The sequence below is a fragment of the Notamacropus eugenii genome, chromosome 7 (genome assembly GCF_028372415.1).
Source record: "Notamacropus eugenii isolate mMacEug1 chromosome 7, mMacEug1.pri_v2, whole genome shotgun sequence".
Taxonomy (NCBI): domain Eukaryota; kingdom Metazoa; phylum Chordata; class Mammalia; order Diprotodontia; family Macropodidae; genus Notamacropus; species Notamacropus eugenii.
In genome coordinates, this window is record NC_092878.1 from 30,240,876 (window position 1) to 30,267,904 (window position 27,029).

Consider the following 27,029-nt stretch of genomic DNA (forward strand, 5'->3'; position numbering starts at 1 on the left):
CTTAATCTCTGTTTGTCATAATCCACTGGCGAAGGAAATGGCAAACCGCTCCAGTATTTTTGCCAAGAAAACCCCATGGACAGTATGGTTCACATGAAGAGCTTGACAGGACTGAATGAACAGCAATGACAAACTACCTTGGACAGATTAAGAAATTGATAATGTATGTGTTGTTTTTTAATGAAGTAAGTCAAAATCAAAAATGTGGAAACATTTTGCAAAAACTGAAAACACTGTATAACTAGAAGAATTGCAAAATAAAGAGAGAGTAGAGCTCAGCATTACTACCTTTTTTCACTTCCTCCTTTATAGGCTGGTAGTGTCCTTATAGAGATTACTTGGGCTTTCATAAAACACAGTCCTCAGGGCTTCACATATCCCTAGAAAATGAATGGACTTGTGAATAGTGTCCTTTCTATACTGTATGTTCCTGTTAGAAGCTCTAAATTAGAAAGGGGAAGGCGGTCACATTAACAGAAGTTGTAACTTCCCACCTAACAGAGATCCAATAACAAAAAACGTTAGTATTTATCAAGCATCTTAAAATTTCCTAGCATTTTGCAAATATTATCTTACGTTTCCTTACAGCAACTCTGAGAGACCGGTGTTATTACTGTTATTGCTACCATTATACAGATGAGAAACTGTGACTTGCCCAGGGTCATATATCTAGTAAATGTCTATCTAAGGCTGGATTTGAACTCAGATCTTCCTGACTCCAGGTCCAGCATTTTATCCACTGAGCATCACAGGATGGGTCCATGTAGTATAGAGGCAAATGGCTTAGCCCTCTCAATGATCCAGGTGGTTCATACTCATGACCCAATCTCTTATTGTATTGAAAGTTGTACAAAAATTTGACCACCAACTAATGACTTTTTTTTTTTTAGCCATAGCAATTTATGAAACTGTTTGCCAACGGTTGGAGAAATGATCATTATCAGTAGGGGGTGTATTTACACTAAATAAAATCTTGATTCCTTAAAATGTTGAGATAGGATAATGATTGATACTATTCTGCTTACCTCATAGAGTTATTTTAAGGATGTGAAGAAAACAATGAAAAAATATTTATTGCTATACAATGGGTTTGCCCTTCATTCCCGAAGAAGACCATGCCATCAGAGAAATAATGACATGACTTGCACTTGACTTTGATTTGAGTGAGGGAGGGCTGTGCAGGTCACCAGCCTCACTTCTCCTCCAGAGCCATCTGAATCCAGTAACTAGATATTCATCAGGATGACTGGAGATGACCCAGAATGAGGCAGTTGGGGTTAAGTGACTTGCCCAAGGTCACACAGCTGGTGAGTGTCAAGTGTCTGAGGTGAGATTTGAACTCAGGTCCTCCTGACTCCTGCACTGGTGCTCTATCCACTGCATCACCTACCTGCCCCTACAGATAGTAAGTAACTTGCCCAAAGAAACAAAAGTACTAGGCAGCTTAAGAGACATTTAAACTCAGGTCTTCTGATTCCAAATGCCCTACTCTTTTCACTACATCATTCTGCCTGCTTTTACTTCCTTCAAATCCAGTTCTGACATTATCCTTTCCATGAAGTCTCAAGTGATTTTTCCCTTCTTGAATCTCTGTCTGGATCTCTCCTAGGAATGAATCCCAACACTAATTTGGATCAAAGGGGGCAGGGGGGAGGGAGCATTTCTTAGGTGCCTACTATGTTTCAGAAATTATAAGGGCTTTACAAATGTTATCTCATTTGATCCTCACAACAACAGTGCGAAGTAGGTGCTATTATTATTCCCATTTTAAAACTCAGAAAATGGAGGAAGATAGAGGTCAAATGACTTGTCTAGGGATACACAATTAATATCTGAGGCCAAATTTGAACTCAGGTCTTCCTGACTCCAGACCCAATGCTCCATCTACCTAGCTGCCTGATTATTACATCTGAAAGGGGCTTAATAACAATTCCAATCCTATTTTACAGAAGAGAAAACTGAGGTAAATGAAGTGATTTCCCTGTGGTCACACAGGTAATGAGTAGCCCAGCTAGATTTTGAATTCATGTCTTTGACAGAAAAACTAGCGCTCTTTCTATTAAACTAATCGACTGTGGAAATGAAGACCCATGAGGAAAGACTAAATTAAATAATATTGTTTATCCTGAGGAAGAAAATAACAAACGATGATTTATGGTTTTTATGAAGGTAGGCCAAAGAGAAATGGGATTTAGTTGGAGCACCAAGGATTTTATCTACCTAGAGAACAATGATCCAAAAGGTGGGTGAAGGAGGCTCTTGGGATCTTTTTCCCTTGATGTGTTTCAGGTTAGATCAACTTTCATTTGCCTTTGGTATTTTAAGTGTGTGCTCATTGGGAAGCAAGGGAAGAGGTGGTATGGCTTCTTAGAGGCCTTTTCTATTTACAATGTGAGGTTTGTAAGGATGAACCTGAGTCATCAAGACCAAGATTAAATTGTATTGTCTTCTCTTGCTTAAGGAGGCAGAGAAAAGATCCCTTTGCCTCTCAATCAATGATTTTATTAATACAACACAAAATCTCTAAGTTTGTGGAAGATGTGGTATAGAATCAGTTGGGGCTGGTCCAGAAAAAGTTTTCTGAGAGAATAGGACTTGTTTTGGTTTTCAAAAGGCATCAGGAGAGGAGTGTGCTGCTAAAAGTTTAATTAATAATTGTCTCTCCAGAAAAAAAACCATACAAACAATACACTAAATTTAATCTGTATTTTTTAAAAAAGAAGTTTTTACTGATGTCTTCTGTTTTGTACATCATCCTAGTTATCTCAAGTATCCTTCTCTTTTATTCAAGTCCTCTTTGATCTTTGTAATTTTGTTACATTCACTCAATTTTTCCATTTACGTTGTTGTGGTTACTGTGTATGTTGTTTTCTTGATTCTGTATCAGTTCCTGTTGATCTTCCCAGGCTTCAATGTATTTATCACACTTATCATTTCTTACAGCATAATAATAGTTCGTTACTACAATTCTCCAATGAATGGTCATCTACTTTGTTTCCAATTCTTTGCTATCACAAAAAGTGCTGCTGTAAATATTTTGGTGTTTTTGGGGAGTTTTCTTCTTATTAATGGCTTCCTTAGCATATAAATCCAATAATGGAGTCTTTGGTTCAAAGAGCATGGACACTGTAGTCACTTTACTTGCATTATTCCAAATTGCTTTCCAAAATGGTTGTATTATTTCACAGCTCCACCAACAATGTGTTAGTATACCTGTCATTACACAGCCTCTCCAGCATTGATTATTGTCATTTTTGTCATCTTTGTCAATTTAATCTACATTATTAGCATTTTCTAACACTTTCGTCTAAATTATCTACAGAACAATAAATCAAGCTGTGAATAATATTTGCCAATTTGCAAAGTATACATATTCACACTGATAATTTAACATTCATCTCTCAAAAGCCTATTTAAACTGGCTCCAGCACATCCTTGAAGAGGGAACACAGTCTTGTTGAGAAGTAAGTGTCTATTTTTCTGGGCTCCTTATCTACATCCATCTGAGGATGTTTTGTATTCCTTACAGGTGGTGCCCATGAAGGTCCGCAGCATTTGGGTCCTTATGGTAACATCCCTAACATTGTGGCTGAACTGACTAGTGACAACATCCCCAAGGACTTCAGTGAGGACCAGGGCTATCCAGATCCTCCAAATCCCTGCCCCATTGGAAAAACAGGTAATGGGCAAGCATACTGATGTGTTCCCAGGGAGAAATAGATTTGAGATTGTAAGCAATTGAAACTTAAAAGTGCTAATGGTAAGCATTGAGAATTACTAACAGTTCAATTCTACTGGGTAGCCCTGTGTTAGAAAGTGAAGAGGCCAAGTGAATTTAATTTGGCATACGTATATCAGTCATGAGGCCCAGATATATAAAATTATTTTGCCAATATTTTCTCTCACTCTCCCTCTCCCATTGTTCAGTCATGTCAGACTCTTCTTGACTGTTCATGAGGTTTTCTTGGCAAACATACTTACGTGATTTACCATTTTGTTCTCCAATGGATTAAAGCAGAGGTTAAGTGACTTGCCCAGGGTCACACAGTTAAGAAGTATCTAAAGTTAGATTTGAAGTGGTCTTCCTGACTCCAGGACCAGTGCTCTGTCCACTGAGCTATCTAGCCGTCCCTCTTTTAGCTGCCCTCAATTATCTCCCCATTCTCCTTAACTTAAAAAGAAATCTTCATCACCCCCTCCCTCCAAATTCCTCCAAAATATCTTTCCCTTTTCCCACATAAGACACAGACAACTCAAGATTATCTACTCTCAGGATTATCCACACCCATTCATTTCTCCTACTTTCCCCCCGCAACTACCAGCCCTAGCATCCAGTTAGCCCCTCCCTTTGCAGGAGGTGGGGGCGGTGGGAGGAGCAAAATGCCAACAATTTAAGATCTATTAGACTGTAAATTTTTGGGGACAGGAATTGTCTTTTGCCTCTTTTTGTACCCCAGCCCTTGGCACAATGCCTGACACATGGTAAGTGCTTAATACATGTTTATTGATTGATTGATCTATGTAGAGCTGGAAGGGACCTCAGGGCCCATGTAATTGACTTCATTTCTAGATGAGGACATTGAAACAGTGAAAGTGACTTGCTCAAATTCGTACATGTGGCACCACAGAGATACAAAATGGTTTCAATTCCATCATCTCACTGAATATTTATTATTATTGCTATCCTAATGTAATAGATAGGAGACGAGGCTCATCTAAGATCATATAGTAAATAGAAGAGTAGGACTGTAGACTCTGGTATTCTTCCTACTGGTCCTCTTTGAGAACAAAGGACAAACAAGATTTTTTCTGTTACACCACAGCACTTCTCTGAATTTAGTGTGGTAGAGTGGAAAGAGACATAGCTTTGGAGTCAGAGGACCTAGGTTCAAATTCAGCCTTATACATCCTTGGGTAAAGCCACTTCAATTCTGTGGACTGTGGTTTTCTTCTCTATAAAATGAGGGGGTTGGATGAGATGGCTTCTGATGCCCCTCCAGTTTATAGATCTGTGATTTTATTTGCCCAATATAGATTAAGCAAAAAATCCAACTGTCAGTTCGAATACATTTTAACAGTTCTGATAAAAAAATCAGAAATGGAAGCCTGCTAAAATATTTTGAAATATTTCAGTTTAACTCCTTCCTTTCCCTCTCTGCTTTCTCCCCTCAGGTCTTCATACACTGTTTCTATGGATAATAGTGAGAGGCCTAGCATACTAGTGTTTCCTATTAAAGTTGTCCTGGACCATGTTCCTCATAACTGTCATTCTTCTTAAGACATGGTAATTTCTTAATTACCAGAATGGGCTTGCATCCTGATAGACCAATGATAGGATTGGTAGCCCTGGCCTGAGGACCCCTCTGCCCCTACTTTCAGGCTCTGTTTAAAGGGAGACCTTTGTTTTTAAGCTATCACTCAGTGACTAAGGATAGAATTCCCCATTTCCTTTTCTCTGCTTTTTAACGTAACATGCAAAGAGCTACCACCTGCTATTTCTAACTCAATTTAGGATAAAATGTTTTGTCTACATATGGACCGAGTTGGAACCCAGTTTAATCTGGTTACCTGCTAGGGTTCATCACTTTCAGGGACAAATCTGTACTTTCAATAACTCATGGATTGTGTGAAAAGGAATCCAGAGTTGGGCAGGGAGGCTGAGCGTTAGGTTCTAATAGGGTATCAACATGCCTGAATACAGCTAACCTTGTTTCTTGGTGGTGCAAATTCCTCATTATTGAAATAATTGATTTCACTGATGTTTGGTGTTATTTCAAGCATGACAGAGAGATCAGGAAAAAGTCTCAGGGATTCCATAGGGGATGTTGAGGAGTAGACTTTGGACTTTGCTGCCTCATGAAAATCCCTTCTGGGCTAGAGCTACTAGAGAAGGTACTGAGATGGTGCAGCAATCATATGTCCTGGAAAATCTAGGAAGGAAAGAAAGTGTACTTTTAACAAGACTTTACAAAAGGAATATCTTCTATCAGACCATGTGTCTTGGGTTTTTGTTGTTGTTGTTGTTAAAAAACATGGTCACTGTAACTAACGAGAATCTAAGTGATTGCGTGTGGCAAAGCAATGTGGGTCTGCCGGCGCAGTGAAAAATTAGATTTGAAAATAGGATTGCAGGAAAACCTGAATCACTGCATGGCTCAGATCATTTCAGCCACATATTATTTGCTTGTATAATTTTAGATTCAGGGAGAGGAAAGACGTGTACCAAGTTTAAGGAACAACATTCCCCAGGGGCAGCTGGCTGGATTGATTAGACACAGCAGAGGGCCTTATTCAGGTATTTAGAAGGAGTGAGTTCAGAGTGAAACATTTTGGGTTTGAATCCTCCCCATCCCTTCCATGTCTCCAAATTCTACCCATCTTTCAAGGCTCGGCTCAAGTTTTACATGCTTCACAAAGTATCAAATCCTCAGTCTGGCATTTAGACTCACTTTAGTCTGGCTCTCAACTACCTTTCTAGGCTTATTTCATAATATTCCCCCTCAAATACTCTCCTTTCTGGGCAAATTGGCCTGGTGTATGACATTCTGGCTTTCACCTCTGTACCTCTGCTCTGGTGGTCTGCCATGTCTGGAATGTTCTCCCTCCCTTCCTCTGCTTTGTAGGATCCCTAGCTTGCTACAAAGCACAACTTAAGGGCCACTTTTTACGTGAGGACTTTCTTGACCGTCACTGCAGTTGTTAGAACTCTCTGCATCTTGAAATTGCTTTGTATTTCCTTTCCTTTTCCTTGTCCTCCTTCTGTCCTTCCCCCAATGGAATATAAGTTCCTTGAATAAAGGAAATGTTTAGTTTTTTTCTTGGCATCCCTAATACCTAGTAGAGTGGTCTGCACATAGAAGGCATTTAACACATGTTTCTTGAACTAAATTTATAGTACATAGATCTCTTTTTCTGAATTTCTCAGTTTCTTATTCCTTGTATTCTCATTTTGGACTTAATCATATACTTCATGTTATTTTTTCGTGATAAATGAGTTGAATTCTACATGTATCATTGAAAGGTTACTATGTGTAAGGCCTTGCTAGAAGAGGGTTATGTGACACATTCACTTTTGATCTGTGAACAGAAGAGGGGAACACAAGTACTGAAGTCATAGTAATTCAAATAAGTCAAGTCAGCAAGTATTTATGTTCCGGTCATGTGGAAAAAAAAATGACTAAGACACAACTCCGGTTCTCAAGAAACAGTTCTGATGGACATTCTCAAAAAAAATTAGGAAAACAATACAAAGTGTTATCAACAGAATGTAAGCTTTATGTTCCCTGTTAGTCTTTGCATATGTAGCACATTGCCTGGTCTAAAGTTGGTACATAATAAACGTTTATTCATTGTTTGATATCATTCGGTGCTAGACTGTATGGTATAGACCATAAATATGGATGTCCGAGAAGGAAGAGGTCAGTATGGGCTATGGTATAAGCCCCAAGTCTCAGCTTTTAGACCTCCATGCATCCAATATACTATTCTGGAAATTTAGTCTTTAATTTAAGGAAAATTTATCCTTTAATTCTCTCAATTTGCTTTCTGCGTCATTGTGGAAATGTAGGGAAATCCTCATCTATGTTGTTTCCTGGCCACAGAGATAATATATTAAATTCTGTGGTTGGTATCTCAATTATCTGACTCCTACTCCTACGTTCTCATGACCCCAGTGGGCTCCCACCCTTCAGCATCACCCAGGAAATCACTTCCAGTAAAGAATTAGAATCCACTCCACAAAGTTATCATCCAAAAAATGTGTCTGAGCACCTATTTTTACTATAATCTTCTCCATTCCTACCAGCGTGACATACTGATGGTTGCAGATGTAGGGGTTAGATAACGTTCCCAGTCAGGAGATCTGAACACTGAGCAGACGCAGTAGAGCTGCATTAGAGATCTTTTGGTATGCTAATGACTTCCACATTAGGTTCATACAGTGGAGAGGCCTTGTGTGCGTTTCAGACTGCCTTCTGGAAAGACTTGGAAATACTCCAAGAAACGAGACACAGGACATACCTGGCTGATTGTAAATAGGCGCGCATTTTCAGCACTTATTTGATGTCTCATCAGTCTTTTGAAAACTGGTCTTCACTCCTCCCCTCAGCTTCCCATGCAACCCAGACTCCTTATGTTCTTTTCTGGTTGTCTAAGGCACATAAAAGATAGGCAGAATGAATCATCTCCAGAGAATCGTAAGATCCAGAGGGGCTTTGGAGAGTGCTGAGGCTAAGGAAACTTTGTCCTCCTCTTAGCAAGGAGGGGATGGAGTATAGATGTGAAATGAGGAATATATAACATGGAAAATATGTTAATTTATTTGACTGGACGTATTTGTTACAAGGGAGAGTTCCATGGAGGGAAGTCCTTGAGGGGTGATAGTGATGTTTTAAAAAGGCATCAATAAAACATTTACAAAAAGGAAAAACGATTTTGAAGACACTGTTTCTGAATGATAGTGTGGTCTAGTTAGAGAGTTGACCTTTGATTTAGTAAGACCTGAGTTCAAGTCTTGCCTTAGACCCCAGATTAGTAAACAGATATACCATACCCACTGAATATAGAATGGGTGTGTGTTAGACTAATGTCTGCCCAAGCCTGTTGCTTAACCACTGAGTGCCTCAGGCAGCTCCCACAGAGGATGTCATTCTACATCCTTGGAAGGAATGTCCAGGTTAGGCACTGCCCTACCAAGATGAAACCACAGATCTGAACCGAAAATTCAAACAAGAAAATCAGAGCCTATAGCACCAGTCATGCTGGAACAGCCATTAGCCCAACACACTCACACACACACACACACACACACACACACACACACACTCACACTCACACATACACACACCCCTCTGTTCAGTGACTATGGTGTGTGTGTGTGTGTGTGTGTGTCCATGTTGTTTATTAATGCAGGAGCACATTAAAAATATGCGAACTGTACTGATTATACAAAATACACAGCATTTCCTCCTCCCCCTCCTCCGAAGGAATGCGTATCTCATATTAGAACTATAATTAGCCCAAACTTCGCCTGAGACAAATTTAGTTTGTGGGTGGGTGAGTGAAGTGAGGTCAGGAGAGGATTGTGGATGTGGTTATGTCCTGGGCCTCCAGAGATCTAGGAGGTAAATCAAGCTACTGAGGGTCATCAGCAGGGGAGGGAGGAATCACACTTTATCTCCTATCAGTGCCCTGGGACAGAGTCTCATTTGGCCTCATGCTGAATACAATTGTGCCCAATATATAGGAATTAACTAAGGTTTATTAAGTACTTACTGTAAGATATTTATTATATAACATTATTTATCAAATAATTTAGTGTATTTACATAAAATATATTTTATATGTAAAATAAATTGATGTCGCACTTTTCTCTAAGGAGCAAAACTGCATTTATTTTAAAATACTATATAGAATATTATATTATAAATATATACATTATTAAACAAATTAACATTGTGTTTAAAATACAATTATTCTATTTTATGTTACATAAAAAATAATATGATAATATTGAACCTTTCTCTAAGGAGCACAAGGTATTTCCAAAAATCTAGGCACAAACTTCACCGTATCCCTCTGAAGTAACTAGAGGGAAGTAGCCACCATCATTTTCAGTTTCCAGATGGAGAAGAGGCCCAGAGAGGGAAAGTGATTTGCCTGAGGTCACAAAGTGAGTCAAAAGGAAGCAGGAATAGATACATGGGATGCAGATGGGAATGTGATTCTGACCTTCAGTGGCCTGCCTTGTTCCTATTTACCTTTACCCATGGGGGCATGCATAAGTTGCTTGGCTTTTCTCAAAGACTTCTGGCTGTTTGCAGTAGATGATGGATGTCTGGAAAACTCCCCTGACACTGCAGAGTTCAGCCGAGAGTTCCAGCTGCATCAACACCTTTTTGATCCTGAACACGACTATCCTGGCTTGGGCAAATGGGTGAGTTCAACTTTAATTACTACCAATCATAGTTACTACTTATATAATGTTTTAAAATTTGCAGAGTACTTTCTGTACATCATCTCAGCTGAGCCTCAGAGCAAACCTGTGGAGTAGGTACTACAGTTAATATTATTCCCATTTGACAGTTGAGGAAACTAAGGTTCAGAGAGGTGAAATGATTGCCTACGGTTGTACTGCTAGTAGATATCAGAGGTAAGATTTGAAAGCAGGTCTTCCGGACTCCAAGTCCAGCACTCTCTTTACTGTCCTATCCTGTGTCTATATTTTCCAGACTCATTTATTGAAGGTGCTAAAGTAGAGCTAAATTAGAGAGGAAATTTGGGAGGGGAAGACTGTTTAGGAACAGATTTATTAAAAGCCTAGGACAGGGAAGGGCCTTGAACAATTCCTCGATGATGTCATCCTTCCTGGCAGCTTCTTGACAATTGTATAGAATTAGTAGGTAAGGGTTTAAAGTAATGTAGATGAATATTTTGTTGACTAAGCATGGATAAACATGTTACTCTCTGGAATCTGGTTCTGGGTTATTTGTGTCATTTACCATGGTGTAATACATAGAAAATAGGAAATAAGGTTTTTTAAGTATGGATATATTCTTAAAATTAAGTTAAATCAATAAGTATTAAGTCCATACTGTGTTTTTTTAAACTTTTTTCTTCGCACAGAAGAATTATAGTTAATAGAAGAAACTATGAGAAAAAAACAAAGCAAAAGAGAAAAGGGTTTGCTTCACCCTGAAGTCCAGCTCCATCGTTCCTTCTCTGGATGTGGATGGAATTTTCCATCAAGAGTCCTTTGGAGACGTTTTAGGTCGTTGTGTTGCTGAGAAGGGCTAAGTCTATCAGAAACAGTCCTTGCACACTGTGGCTGTTACTGTGTATAATATTCTCCTGGTTCTGCTCACTTCACTCAGCATCAGTTCATGTAAATCTTTCCAAGTTTTTCTGAGGTCCCCCTGTTCATCATTTCTTATAGCACGGTAGTATTCCATTGCATTCATATACCACAATTTGTTCAGCCATTCCCCAATTGATGGGCATTCCCTCGATTTCCAGTTCTTGGCCACCACAAAAAGAGCTGCTATAAATATTTTTGTACATGTGGGCATGATGTGTTTTTGAAACAGACATTTTGTTATATAACTTTCATCTAATATGGATGGCTTCCTTTTGAGGGAGTGAGTTTCTTGTCACTGCAGGTGTTAGAGGATTTTTTCCTGGAGTTTGTTCCCACATCACTGGGTCTGGAGGGCAGGGATCCAGCTCTCAGACTCTAGTCTGGATGTATTCCCATCCAGAAGCTTGTTGTCATGTGTGGAGACACAGCTTACTCTGCCCTATGACACTTGAACCATTGGGAAAAAAACTGACAGTGTCTTAGCCCTCCATTACTAGGAGGTGGGAAGACTGCTCCTGATACCAGAATTGTTGGTTCAGCATCTGCTCCTCCCTATCTCAGTACTCAGGAGGATCAACAGGCATTATGCGAGATATATAAATCTATCTATCTATCTATCTATCTATCTATCTCCCTTCTACCTTTACCTCCTCCTCCATGGTATTATCATAGAATCTCAGAGTTGGAAGGGATCTCGGAAATCATCTAGTACAAGCCACAGCTGAAGGTAAATTCCTGGTACAACATACCCAAGAAGTGGTCTCACAGCTTTTGCCTGAAAACCACTAATAATGGAAAACTCATTACTTCCTTAGGCAGTCCATTCCACTTTTTGATGGTGCTAACTAACAAGCTTCTTCCCCCGATACATGAAGGCCAAATTTGTCTCCTTGCAATTTGTACTCATTGCTTATAGTTCTATCCCCTTTCAGGGCGGGGAGAGGTTTAGCAAAACAAGCAATTATAATAAATAGCTAACACTTCTATAGCACGTTAAGGGTAAAGAACATCTGAGGAATGAAGGATTGGAATTCATCCTTCCCAATTCCAAGTCCAGTGTTCTCTCCACTGTGGCACTTAGTGGTCTAATCCTTCTTCCACATGACAACTCTTTGGATACTTGAAGTCAATGATCATATTTATCTTCCATTTTCTCTTCCCCAGGTTAAACATCCCTAGTTCTTCCAACCAATCTTCATGTGACATGAGCTCAAGACTCTTCACCATCCTGGTTATCTTCCTGTGGATATTTTCCCACATATCAAAGTGCTTCCTAAAATATGACTCCCAGAAGGGAACACAATACTCCAGATGTGGCCAGACAGAGTGGAATATAGTAATATTACTTCCCTCATCCTTGTCATTATTCTTCTCTTAATGCAGGCTAGGATTGCCTTAGCTTTCTTGCCTGCTATATCTCATTTTTGACTCATTGAACTTTTGGTCCATTAAACTACCTAGATCATTTGCAGATGACACTCTCCTCTATCTTACATTTTAGAAGTTGATTTTATGAACCCAATTGCAAGGCTTTATATTTACCTATATTATATTTAATGTTATTACATTTGCCATTCTCTCTATTAGAGACTAGGTGGACCCTATCTGCCATCATTGTAGGACTCTGGAGAGTGATTGCATCTACTCCTCTTGGTTGCTTCAATTATCAGCCTTATGCTGATGGTTTCTTAATGAAATTTATGTATCTAACCCTAATGCCTAAATTCCACTCTGACCCTGATAGCTGCCTGCTTGATGTCACCTAGCTTTCCTAATGGCATCTCAAACTCGGGATTTCCAAAACAGAATTGATCATTTTGATCCTTGTTCTTGACCTGTTTCCAAACTTCTCTGTTTCTGTTGAGGACATTGTCATTCCCCAAGTCACCCAGGTGTCATCTTAGACTTATTCTTGTCTTTCACCAATCTTATCAGTCACCAAACTTGTCAATATTCCCTCTACATCATCTCTCATATCCTTCTCCTTCTCTTTACTCAAATAGCCACTACCTTAGTTCAGACCCTTAGCATCTCTTAGCTGGACTATTATATTAGCATCCTAACTGGTCCTAACATTGATTTCATCCTCACCTCTCTTCAATTCATTCTTCACACAGCGGGAAAAACAATTTTCTGCAGACACAGGTACACCTTTCCCTCAACGCCAATTCTGCTCCAAAATCCTTGGTGACACTGCATTGACTATAAGATGAATTATAAACTCCTCATCCTAGCATTTAAAGCCCTTTAAAATCTTGAGTCAACCTACCTTTCCTGAATTATTTCATATCACCTACTTTTGTTACAACTTAGGCAGCTAGATGGTGCAGTGGATAAAGTGCTAGAGCTGGAGTATGGAAGACCTGAATTCAAATGTGATCTTGCACATTTATTAGCTATGTGACTCTGAACAAGCCACTTAACTTCTGCCAGCCTCAGTTTCCTCAGCTGTAAAATGGATTTAACAATAGCACCTACCTCCCAGGATTCTTGTAAGCTCAAATGAGCTGTTTATAAAGTACCTAGCACAGTGCCTGGCACATATTAGATGTTTAATAAATGCATTTTTCATTCTCTCCTTCCTTAATTGTCCTACTGTTCCCCTCAGTCAGCATTCCATGAGGACTTGTGTTCAAAACTGAACTCTGCTACTTACTACCTGTGTGACTTTGGGTGAGTCATTTAACTTTGAACTTCAATTTCCTCATCTGTAAAAGGAGGGAGTTGGACTAAATGGCCTCTTAAATTCTCTTCTAGCTCTAAATCCATGGATTTTATGGTCCAATGCCTTGTGATTCCCAAGTCCAGAGCTCTTTCTACTATACTACAATGCTTCTTTAGCTTGGATGTGAGCTGTGTCTTGAGTATAGGTAGGATTTGGAAAAAAGTGGTAGGAGAGAATTCAGAAAGGAAAGAGTATAATCAGGGTAATTAGCTTAATTAAAATGGAGCATTTATATTTGGGAGAGGTGGGAAATAAATTTGGATTGGTAGGTCGGGATTAAATTATGGAAGATCTTTAAAAAGCATCATAGAAATATCTATTTGGAACTGTAATACATCTTAAAGTCATCTAGTCTGGATCCCCTAATTTTTCAGATGAGGAAACTGCAGCCCAGAGATGTGAAGTGACTTGCCTAAGGTTACCCACTTAACAAATGACAGAGGTGGAATTTGAAACCAGGGGTTCTGACTCCAAATCCAGTATTCTAGGAATTTAGACTTGATGTGAAAGAAAAACAAAGAAACATTGTAGGCTCTTGAAGAAGAGACTGATATAATACAAGTGCTCTTTATTAAGATCAGTCTGGCAGCTAATGTCAGCTAGGAGGCAATTTTAAAATCATAGACAAACCACAGAATCTCAGTTGGAAGAGACCTCATAAATCATTGACTATGACACATTTAGTCTTGTGTCCAAGAACCTACTCTATAGCACTCCCAAGATGCGAATTTCAAAGCTTCACTTGAAGATGTCTCTTGACCAAGAACATACAATCTTCCAAGGACATTTCTTCTATTTGTGGACAGCTCTTTTATATGCAGTCAAAATCTGTCTCGATAATTCTAAACTTTGCTACCTAAGTTCAAGCAGAAAAAGTTTATTTCCTTTTTTTATGATAGTCCAAGTTCTTGAAGACAGTGATTATGTCTTTCTTGGTGTGTCAATTGATACAAGAATTTTTTTTGTAATTAAAAAATTTTTTTGCGATATTTTACTATAATTTCTCCTATCTGCGCATATGCTCAAAGAACTCACAATCTAATGGGAAGCTCCACCGTCAGTGTGAGGCAGAACCTGTTTTACACATCTGAATATTGAAGCTCAAAGGTGAAATGATCATCTCCCCAATCTGCTATGGTAGTGGTGGTCCTACGCCATCTTTAATCCTTCCCTTTCTTCCAGGATAGCTTCAGAAAAGCCCTATGCCATCACAGGTATACAATGAGCAGGGTCTAAGGTGATGGCAATGGAAATAGAAATAAGGGGAGGAAAGGAAAGACATTGACAAAGGAATTAACAAGACAGAAAATGGAAAAGAAAATTGAATAAAGGAGATGGAGGGTGGGGAAGAAGAATTGGTAGCTTAAGAAAAAAATAGGTCTTCACTTGGCACTGGGGAGTATATAAGGGAGATATGAGAGGGATAAAAAAAGATTACTTAGCAGAACCAAGGGCTGGATCAAAGTGGAAGTCGTTTCTTTACTCTTTAAAGGTTTGGTTTCACTTAGTTTTACATTTTCTGTGTGGTCCAGGAATAGGAGTAGAAAAGAACAGAGGCTGGGGATGGAAAAGATTAGGCAATGGCCCATTGAGTTTGGAGGAAGGAGTCCAAGTGCTTTAGAGGGCAATACTGAAGTAGTTGACCTTGGGAAGTTGAGAGCGAATCTAGAACAGTTAGAAGGGAACCAATGATCTGGGTGGGAGCAGGAAGTACTAAGTCAAGGCAGAGAATAAGTTTAGTGGGTGTAGGGAAGTAGGAGAGATGGAAGACATCATCTTTCCTTCTTTCTAGATTTGGCTCATCTTTTTCAGAAAGCCTTTCTAGATTATCTTCAGTCATTCTAATAACCACCCAGCCTGTAGTTCACATCCTTGAATAATTAGCACATATGTGTAGTATATCTGTTTCTGTCACTTGTTTTCTATGTATGTATCAGAGCCAAAGACTAGAACTTGGATTCCCTATAAGAGGGAAGAACTGTTAGTAAATCCACTACTTTAGGTCATGTTTAGAAGTTTCTTATCAACTGTGATCATTTGTTTAAACTTAGCTTTCCTTAGTTTATTGCCTTATTAGTAACTGGTAGGTACTAAGAGTTAATTTGCTTGAAATTCACAAGTATGTGTGATGTTTTTTTTAGTAGGGTCCCACCATCTCCAGTCAGTATTTTCACAGATTTAGAGTTCTCAAGAAAGCATAATTTCTTGTTTCTTGTGCAGTCCTACTAAGGACAATGATATAAATGTATATTACATATACATACACACATACACACACACACACACGTATATATACACAATACACACTACACATACATTAATTGACTTGCTTATGTCTCAGAGGTATGATTGAAACCTACATATCTACATATTCTCATTATCTCTCTCTCTCTGTCTCTTTCTCTCTCTCTTTCCACACACACACACACACACACACACACACACACACACACACACACACACACCATTAACATATCAATCAATCAGTGAGCTCGGCAACTCTCTCAGACAGCTGTGTTAGAGATGAGTTAAATCAGTGGAAGGAGTTTCCACACTGATACTTCTTCATACCAACTGAAATCATAAGTCCAATATGTACATTGTGATTATTTCTATAATAACTTACTATTTTTAGTTCTTTATTAAAGATTATTATTTATATAGTTGTTTAGAATGTGCAAAACACTGCATATATTATGTCATTTGAGTCACATGACAACCCTCTGAAAGTATGGCAGGCATTAAAACAGATTAGGAGACCAAATTTCAGAGAAATTAAGTGCTTTGCCAATAGTCAATGCCCAATCAGTAAGTGTAAAATCAGGACTGGAACTTAGGTCCTTGCTTGCTTTTAAGTCCACTACTCTCCACTGAATCTCTAAGTTAAACATGAATGTCTGTCTTGTCCCTTCCATTAGATTAAAGGCACAGACTATTCATTCTCCTTTGTAGTTTTCCACAGTGTTCAATATATAGTAGGCATCCAATAAATATTGACCAAAGAACTTTAAAACCTGAATGCATTCCTATGTCTTTTCATTACTTGTGCTTCACTAATATCTCCTGGGAGGTGGTCATGCCTACAAGAGGGAAGAGTTGTTTTGCAAGAAATGAACACCCAATACACTCTGATGCTAAGTAACTTACACCTGAACTCAATGACTGGTCCCTGCAAATTTCACTCTTCTTCCCCTCTGTATCCTTGAACTTCAATGTTACTCTCTCAGGAAAAAAGTTTCTGACCTAGGAAGACAAGTGTTTCCCCTTTCTAAGCATGCATCAGTATTCTTGATCAGCACCTTGGATGACTCTAGAACATTTTCAGTAAACAAAGCAAACTCAACTGGGTGAACACAATAGATGAGTTGGATAGGGACAGTCTCCTTTGTGTGGTGCTGCAAACATAAGTTACCAATAAAGTCACTGCACTGTCTTTGGTTTAACTTCTCCAAATGGCCATTACTCCCTTACCTACAGCTATGTTTAGTTATTTCTGAGTTCATGGAATGGCTGGGTGACTTCCCCCCAAACCTAGTCTCTCAACCCCTAGTCTCTCAATTTATACAGTCAGTATTTAAAACTACCAGGATTTAGTTGCTCCCAACCTAAGACTTTCGTGCCATTGTACCTAACTCTTGGTAATGGACATACCCTTGCCATGACCCTGTCTGCACTTGGTTTCTCCACACTGTGTACAATTCCATTTGATAAATCTAGCAGATCATTAATCCTGGGAAAGTAGCTCTTTGCAAGGTGGTACCAAGCTTGAGATTGAATCACTCATCCCTCAGTTGATCATGTTTGATCAAGTCAAGACCGAATGATCATTTGTGATGATGTCGAAGGTTTAACATTTCAGTTTAGAATTTAACTAAATGCCTTTTGACAGCAGTGCTCTGAACTGTTAGAGGAAGGTGTTCCTAAGGAAAATCTTCCAGAACTAGAAGGCTCACTTACTGAAAAATACATTATAAGGCAGCTAAGAGAGTGACTGCAAGACACCATGATGTCCTGTGGTATTTGCTCTCAGTGGAAATAAACTTACTGCCTTTTGCCTGTTCCAGCATCCCATAATTACATGGCTGATGGAGATTCCCTCTCGTAGAGGGGTTTGAAATCTGAGAATCCCTGAATTTTAAAAATAGTTTGGATAACTGTGTTTCAGTATAATCACTTTCCTTTTTTAACCCTATGTGTCTCTTGCATTTAAGACATTCTTCTGAGAAAGTTTCACCAGAATGACAAAGGAATCCATGACATAAACAAATTAAGAACTTGGTTTAGAACCCCTGCTCTAGTTAAGTATCCCCTAAAGTGGGTTCTTTGTCATCTGTGCACATTCACCTCTGCTGAAGCACACTAGATGTCTAAGCTCTTCAGTGATGGATAGGAAGCCTCTGTTAGAGTCTGGAACCTGCCACCTCCATTGAAAGCAGCCTGGCTTAACCTGAGGGACTTTGGCTCCTGGAGAGGTGGATTGTTTATTAGCTTTCATTTTCTCTTGTCTGTCTGTTCAATCTATCTCTGACCGTTCCATTGCCTACAAAACACTCAAAGTAAGGGTTGCCTAGGTCCACCTTAGTTTCTCTTGAAGCTTAGAATGGAAGCAGAGCCTGAACATATCCTGATGACCTGGGATGAATGAGAGAGTGATATTTGGGAAAGAACTAACAGGCAAAGTGAATTATAGAAGATCAGAATGGTAGGACCATAGCTGTTGAGTTTGGAGGGACATCAGAGGTTATCTGATCCTACTCCCTTACCTTACAGATAAGAAAACCAAGGTTAAATGACTTGCCCAAGGTCACAAGTGTCAAAGCAGGGACTGTCGTTTTTGGTAATAAAAATTTCATGGAACAAGGTAGTTTCAGGAAATGCTGCTGAAGAGAAAAACCAAAATATGTTTTACTTTATCATATTCTATGATATTAGAGTTTAGTTAAGCCCTATTCCACTCCATCCAATCCCTTTCTGTTCTAATAAATCTTTTCCTGCTCCATTTCATTTCATTCCATTCCTTCCATCCCATTCCATTTATTCAGCAAATTTGATTGGTACCCCATCTTGCTGTATCAGCTATCAAGTTGGTTCCACACCCACTCATGATCAATGAATTTAATATTGTGCCACAGACCAAACAAGTCCCACTCTGCTTTGAGTAATGAGGAATAAAAATGCTCATGTTGAGGTGGCATTCTGCCTGGTGGTGTTAACACTAGTGCCACTCTGGGAATTGGGAATAACATACATCCATGGAAAAGATAACCTTCAGGCAGCAAAAGTAAAGACCCAGAGTGTGATAGACTTTTTCCTAGATGGAACAACCTACATGTCTGCCTTTTCTCTCTTCAAGTATTAAATTGAGCTGTTCCCCAAGAAAGCCGACAAGTGTGATTGCAGCCAGAAACGTCCCTCTTTGGCAGATGGAGGGGCTCTTTGACTTTCCTTCCCTGGCACAGCCTTCATGCATAGTTGAGGTTGGGCAAGAGATATGGATTGTGAATCAGGGAGATTTTAATGAACATGAAAAATACAAAGCTCATTCTTGGCACTTGTCATTTTTGTCTCCACATCTATGATTTTCTAAAAAAAAATTGTTGTACTCAAACAACTCAAAAGGAATAAGTTGGTACTTCATCAAAACTTTATGCTGCACTTCCTTTATCACAGTTAAGGAAGCTTATTTAGAGTAAGATCAATCACCTCATTTATACTTGATTTTCCCTTCATTAAAAAACCAAACTAACCCAAACAACAACCAGCACAAACACCCCCATTCTCCTTCTCCCGTCCCACTCACAGGTTAAGTTTTCTGTCTTCTATAATCATAATCGAGAGAAAAATCTGTTGAGCATGTGTCCTATATTCTTGAGCTTAGTTGACTCCACTGTGTGTTTGAAATATAGCAGTATGTGGAAACACTTATACAAACTGTGGTAACAGAGCTTTTTTCCTCTCAACATAGCTTTCCTTTCTGCCAAGAAGTTTTTTTTTGGCAGTTTTTAAAAGGTTCACTCTATTAAAAATGTTATGGACCAAATGGTTTTCTTAACATCTTTACTGGGGGCACTAACTTAAAACTACAGATGGATTGGTTGCAGAAGCCATGATGTTGAATTTATTTACTTGGAGAATTGTTACAAATAATCAAACACTACACCCCTGGAGCATTTAGTTTATGCAGTTTGTTAAAAGGGAGTGAGATACCATTCTCCTCCTCTCCCCCTCCTTGCCCCCTCGATGGCTGGTTTCTACCATAGCCATTTCATGGGGCGGTACTAGATCTGTGCTAGATTGGTTTCTAGTGCTTGTATTTTAAAATGTATTTTCCTCTTTATGTGATTGTTGATGACACTAGTGGGCCCCTGGGCACTCCAAAGGACTTTATTAAAAGCTGAAAAACCACTAACTTTTCTCTTGTGGTTTATCTTTCTGACACGACATTCTTTTCATCTAGTTCTGTTTCCAAAATATGTGTATGCAAATGTCCACAGGAAACACAGAGTATTGCTTTTAAAATAGACATTCACCAAATTTGATCCATACTGCTACATTTGTTTCTTCTCTCCTCCCTTCCCCCTCTCTAGAACAAGAAGCTTCTTTTCGAAAAGATGAAAGGTGGACAGAGACAGAGAAGGAGGGTAACTTACAGTCTTGACTATTTTTCTATGTTATGTTATCTGAAGAGGGTTGTTGACAAATGCTGAGACCTCAGGTTGTTCTGAAGCAACTTTAGAGTCTCATCATAAGCATTTATGAAAAATTAGGAGAGTGGTCCAGCATAAAGAGGGACCTTGCTTTGAAACTACATCCCCAGCTCTCTGATAGGCTGCTGAGACTTTGGACTACAGTATTAAAAACTCATAGCTACTATAGTTTCAATTCTTTGAAAACTCATTAAGTGCTTACTCTGTTCCTAATTTTGTGCTAGGTACTGTGGGAGATCCCAGAGAAGCCACTAAAATGAGCTCTGCCCACAAACCTTTGATAGGGCCCAACTATTTGTTTTTCTGTCTGTCTCCATGTACTAAGCTTGCATGCAGCCTGGTTGAGGAGACAGCTTACATATATGAAACACTTACTAAGTGATACAATAAAGTCAAGGGCTAAATTCCATGGTTCAAACAATAATTTATAGAAGCATTTTGTTAGAGAAGCTAAATTCAGCCATTTCCTCATACAGTTTGCCTAGACATATTCTTGTCCTTTTCCTGGCCAGATTATGCCAAATTTTCTAACTTAGCTATGTTCGTTTGCCACATGTCACATGTATCTGTTTGGAGATTTCAACACTATCTCCTCACCCTAGTCATCCAACACGGACTCAACTGTTTACGGTGTTCTTTGACTATTACGACATTTTCTTGAAGGGAACTGAATGGACTTGAGCTTTTAATGAATTGTTTTTAAGCACTGACGCTCACAAGTTGAACATATGAAGCCTTGCTATCCCACCAACACTCCACCCTTAGAGTTTACAGTTTTATCTCTTACTCCTTCCAATCTGATGAAAATATGGCTGTTACCAAGTCAACACCTATTTTGTGTTGAATTTTAAAAAAAAACAAACCAAGGACAACAGCACAAGCTTTTCACATGAAGACTGTTAACACAGAAAAAACAAAAACAAATAGTTTGGCCCTATCAGAGATTAGGGAATTAGACGATAATAGTTGCAAATTGTTCTGAATAATATTCTCCAATCTATTTCCTTACTGCTGATGAGTTTTCCTTTTTCTGGCCTTAGAGTTATATAGGCTGTCCAGAAACATCATTTATCCCTATAGCTCCATGTCACAAAGCTCCAAGCTTCTGCCTCAGTCTGAGAAAGAACAGATATACCCAAAGCAGGATTTATAAGAGAGACTCATAAGGTATCGAAAGGATAGAAAAATACCTTATTTGGCAGAGTTAAATTACCCGGTTTAGGAGTCTTTGCCACTTGAGAATTGCCATTTGCAATCATATAGTTGGAGGAGGAAAAGGGCCTGAGGGAGTAGTGACCGTGGAGGAACATGCAGAGTTCTAGGTCCCTACATCCTTATAAGTATGCTAGTAAATGGCCATTATATGGAGATTGACCAAGAAGTAGCCCATGATTTCCATTTCCTCTATTCTTCAAGGTGCATAAATAACATCTGCAGTAAATTCAGCAAAGAGCCTTAGTTTTTGTCCACTCCCTATTCCACCATCCCTCTGTCCTTCCTTAGGGAATGTCAGTGGGTAACTACTTAGGTCTTATCCTTAGGGAACCTAGATACCAAAATTTTGGAACTTTGGCCAGGCTTTATATTTTAGCCTCAACTTCCTTCACATGGAAAAGGCCTAGAATTTATGTCCAGGAATGTCAATGTGACCCAGTGGTATCAAGTACTGTCTGTTCTCCTGGAGCATACAAAGATCATGTCCTCAAGCCAGAAGTATTGGGTCTCAATCCTCTTGAGTAACAGAAGTTGCCTTCCCTATAATCAGTATTCAGATGGACTTCACAGTTTGATTGAGAGACCTTAACCATCTCATTAAGTTCATGATTCAGAAAGAAGAAATTCTGGACTAGTTTAAAAGCAACACTTCTCCCAAAGAAGCTTAGCATAGGTTGTGGCTTTCCAGACAAAAAAAAAATCAAGAGCAGAGATCCAATTCTTATTTTTGTTCCAGACAAAAGAAAGACAAAGAAAAGAAAATGAAGACCTGAGTGCTAGATCTGGCTCCATTAACTATATAAACCGCGTGATCTAGGCTGAATCAAACTTCCCTGTGTCTCAATCCTTTTAATTGTGAATTGGGTTAAATTCTTGTCCCACCTTACTTCTTGGCTCAGTGACAATATGATATGAAAGTGCCTTTATTTCTTTAGAAGAAAGGTGCTAGATAATAAACAGAATTATGGACTGATTGTTCTTCTAAGTTAGAACAGACTATTAAGGATTATCCATCAATTGCCTGTCTATCCCCAAATTTAAAATTTATATTTTTGAATTTCAGTGCTTTTGTGTTTTCAAAGAATTATAGTGACCAATTATGGTTTCCAGAGAGTAAGAGTGAGGCAAATTTAAACCCTGCCTCAGGTACTTAGTAGCTATGGGACCCTGGGAAAGTCACTTAATCAGTGTCAGCCAAAGTTCTCGGCACATAATAGGTGCTTGATAAATGCATGTTGCCTCACCTCAGTTTCCTTGCTTGTAAAATAGGGATAGCAAATAGTTCCTACCTCACAGGGTTCTTGTGAGATTGAAATGAGATAAGATATACAGCACTTTGCAACCTCAAAGTGCTACATAAATGCTAGTTACTTTTAGTATTTTTTTTTTCACATCTCTTCTTTCATGCTAACCCTGTGAGTCTTGGAGGGAAACAAGCTATTATTCTCATTTTACAGGTAAAAAAGTTGAATCCCAGGGAGACTGAGCAGCTATTACAGAGGCATATCTGAGAGAGTGGCAGTGCTCACACATCATAAAAATAATAAAAAAGTTGACATTTATAGAGCACTCCTAGGTTTTACCAAGTGCTTTCCCTACATTATCTTATGTGAGCCTCATAGCAGACCTGTGAAGGAGATGTTATTATTATCCCCATTATATAGATGAGGAAAGTGAGAGATTAAGTCACTTGCTTGTGGTCACATAGCTGGTGAATCCTGCTCTTCCCCATTTCGAATCCTCTGTGTGCTACTACCCGTTGTGGTATGCTGTCTCTTACAGTGTGATACTGCTTTCCCAGCCTATGTCTGCTAGTCTATTTGCTGGGTCATAAAAGCTAGTTTTAATAGGGAACTGAAAAATTCTCACAAATGGAGGCACTGAATTGCAGTGGAACTATTTGGGTGGTTTAAAAAACATTCAAATAAATTCTCTTTTCTTTTTCTTTCCCTTCCTGTTATTTTTCCTGTTTCCAGCCTTCACCACCTTTCCCTCCCTTGCCCCTCAATATGGCACTTGCTGGGTCTGGGTAGATGGTGAAACATTCAAATGTCACATAAAAACCCATTGCCAGTGGTAATCTCCCTAAACTTCCATCTTAGTCCAAAGTGCTGCACATGGTTTAGATGAGACTTTATGTGATCATCCAAAGCCAACCAAACATTCAGATTTTCACTTGTAAAACACTTTTCAGTCAACCCTTAAATGTCTTACTCACTGTTCAGTCTTTACACATATTCAATTAATATTGGAGAACTCCCCTTTATTTAGTCTAAAAAGTATTTAAATTCACCTAGCAAGAAGATTTCCCAGAAAATGACTTAAAAAAAAAAACCCATATCACCCTTCACACAGGAATTTCCACAAATTTCAACCAGGTTGGATGGTTTCACTTCTGAGCCTGTTTCTTAACTTGCTTTGAAGTAGAGCCCCAATAAGAAAGGATACAGTGTTAGCAGGAGAGCTTGAAAACCTTCCCACGATTGAGTCATTTAGCTGTCAGATGCAAAAACTGATCCCCCAATCTAGTATTCAGGGGAGCATGCTTAGTTAAGTGCTCTAAGGGAGCATAGCACCTCCAGATGAAGCTTTGAGAATGGAAATGTGGTTTTTTGACCCACAAGGAGCCCCATCTGGACACAAAGCCCCTGCAAAATGTTGCCTCAGTGAGTCTGTTTCACATGTAACTGAATTACTAATCATTCTGGAATCATAAAATCCCGAAGTCCCTTTCTTATTTTTGTTGGGTCATTGGAAAGACTCTTCAATAAACAAATATCTTCAAAAGCTTTTGCAACAATTTTACTTCCTGCTAAAGACTATCCTGCAAGGCTCCAATTGCTTGCTCCAACTCCAAATGCTACAAAATAGATGTGAGTTGGAGCAGCAATGGACAAACTTTTGACTCATTCCACATGCCACCAGAGGGAAGAGTGTTACACACTGTAGAGGCCAGCACTGGATATACAGGCTTTTCCCAAAGTGTATAGCTTTTTAATTTGACCAGCTGGATATGTGTGAGTACTAGAGACTCCCACAATGCCTCTCTACTTCACTACTGTTTAGTACTTGAATAGAAAAAAAATCACTTATGCAATGAAAAAAGTCTTTTCAATAGCTTTTGAATTTCAGTTTCACTTCTGGTGTGCTTATAAATCTTCAGAGCTATTTTTTAAATTTTATTTTATTTTTCATTTTTAACAGTTCATATCACATAAAACAATTCCAACTTTTGGTGAGGTGATGCTTCTTTTTAAAGCATTTACAATATAGATCACAAAAGAATTTTTTTAAAACATTAACCAACTGAGACACAAATAATATTTAAGTTGCTAACTTCACAAGCTCTTGACCTAATTGTCTCCACAGTATTACTAAGAATGAAAGGACCCTAACTTATTGTTGTTGGTCTAAAGTCCTAAGCCTACTAGCTTAATTTTAGACTTAACCTCGGATGTTTTCCTACCAACAATCTATAATTGAATAGATCTGGTATTAAACTCACAAACCTTTTGACTCTAGGAAATTGCCACTAAGAGTAGGAACATTTCAGGGAACCAATATCTCCCCAACTTCATGTCAGTTCCAGGTAGGAGTGGATTGCCAACTTGCATTCAGTCAGGCTTAAAGTCGGCCAGGTGTCAGCGGGGAAATTGAGTCAGGAGAATTCTACCTCAGCCCAGGCTGAACAGCCGCTCTCCCACCATTCCCATGAGATCACCTTTTTCAGTTCATACCAGCATCTCACAGGCTCACTGGCATCATGGATTGGAGGCTCAGACCACTTTTCTTGCTATCCATACCTGGAGTTAGACTCAGAAGAACATTCATTTAATAGTCTCACAGAGCTATTTTTTTTCTAGTAAAGTATTTGATAAACCAAAAAAAATTAAAACCACCCACAGGAACATAGCATGAGAATTTTCCTGTATATAAGGATCAATAGCTAGGTTATTGGAAGGCTTATTCACTCAAGCACTCATATTTGCACAGATAAAGCATGCCAGATTATGGCGAGGGAGGGAGGGAGGTTGGTTGTTAGCTATCCTACAGGTTTAAGTTAGAAGCATAAATTCTAGTTAGCACCCTGAAATAATATTTCACTCAATAGAATCCTTCAGTAATGCCCATCACAAAGTGGTCCAGTTTATAGGGCATATCATAATACATTGCTTCCATGTGTTTTCCTGTGTTATGCATAACTGATCCTTTTTTACATCACTAAACTATGTATTTTTCAGAATGTGAACCCCTATCTGCAAGGCAGGGACTGGACAACGTGGTGGCAAAGAAGTCTGTGCCTCATTTTTCTGACGAGGACAAGGATGATGAGTAAAATGAAGAAGGTTAAAGAAAACAGATGCAGCCCATTAGATCACAATATTGCTTACGTGTATTGACTATTAAAACCCTAGTGAATGGCAGCATGTTTATTGTTTATGTAATTATGGATGAAAAGCAGCTGTATTTATGACATCGTGTTGTCATAGATAAAGAAAAGATGGCTCTGCTTTCTGTTAAATTATGGTAATAGGAGCTTTTGGGTTATTTTGTTTCAGGCCTGGAGTGAGCTTGAAAATTAAAGTGATTTTGATAGCTAGTGTATACGTCTTCAGTCATAAAAAGCAAGACCATAAAATTTACTCTTTCGTTGTAGTTTAAATGGTATTTGGGGCTCTAGTTTGATACCTATTACTGTGATTTTGATTGTTTAGTTCACCAAGCCCTTGGGCATTGTTATACCCCAATAAATATTATTTTACTCATGATGAGTAGCTGATGCTTTCCACTTGGCTCTGTCTTTATAAGTAAGACGGTCTAGAGATGACCATGTTTATAAGGATCTTTAAAAATACACTTGGTAAGTAGACTCACTTGATCTGTATCTTGGCTGTTCATTGACTTCATATACCAAGCTGCAAAGGTTTCCCCTTGCCCAGATGGCTGAAGAGATGTGCAACTTGCCTTCAGTTTAAACATCAGAAGTTTACAAACTGATTTGCACAAACACATTAGAGATGAAAGTAACTTGGTGAGCTTATGGCAACACTTCTGTATGTATTTCATTCAAGGTAGACCTGTTCCCTGATTCATCATCTATAAAATGGGAGTTGGCCTTCTCATCAGTTTTGACCAAATAGGAAGGCTGATGATAAAGTAAAATCCTTCAGCTTAAAAGTTCATGGTAGAAAAGATAAGAGAAAATGCAATGCAGTATGAGTTATACTCTCTTTTATGAGAGCTGAATACAAAGAGTTCAGAAAAAAGGATACACAGAGTGAATGATTTAAATGATTTAAAATTCTCCAGTGGAAGTATATGCAAGAGAGAGATAATTTTTTCAATAATGAAATTCTTGGGTTTGATTTCCAGGAAAATTATTGCACACACTAGTAAAGGAATATTTATGAGAACATAGAAAAGAAAGAGAAGTGATCACCAAGAACCAATGTTGGTTTATCAAGAGCAAGTGATGTCAGATTCACCATATTCCATTTTTTAACGTGATTAATATGCTAGTAAACCA

At 38.7% G+C, this 27,029-nt stretch overlaps 1 protein-coding gene across 1 annotated transcript in view; it reads left to right on the forward strand.

The window, feature by feature from the left end:
- The window catches only part of LOC140513807 (uncharacterized), a 66,509-nt gene extending 40,238 nt beyond the window's left edge, over positions 1-26,271 (forward strand). The window contains 4 exon segments of the mRNA XM_072623804.1: positions 3,530-3,679; positions 9,822-9,934; positions 20,168-20,221; positions 25,744-26,271. Coding sequence (XP_072479905.1) covers positions 3,530-3,679; positions 9,822-9,934; positions 20,168-20,221; positions 25,744-25,902 — 476 coding nt within the window. The 3' untranslated portion in view covers positions 25,903-26,271.
- Positions 26,272-27,029: the final 758 nt, after the last annotated feature.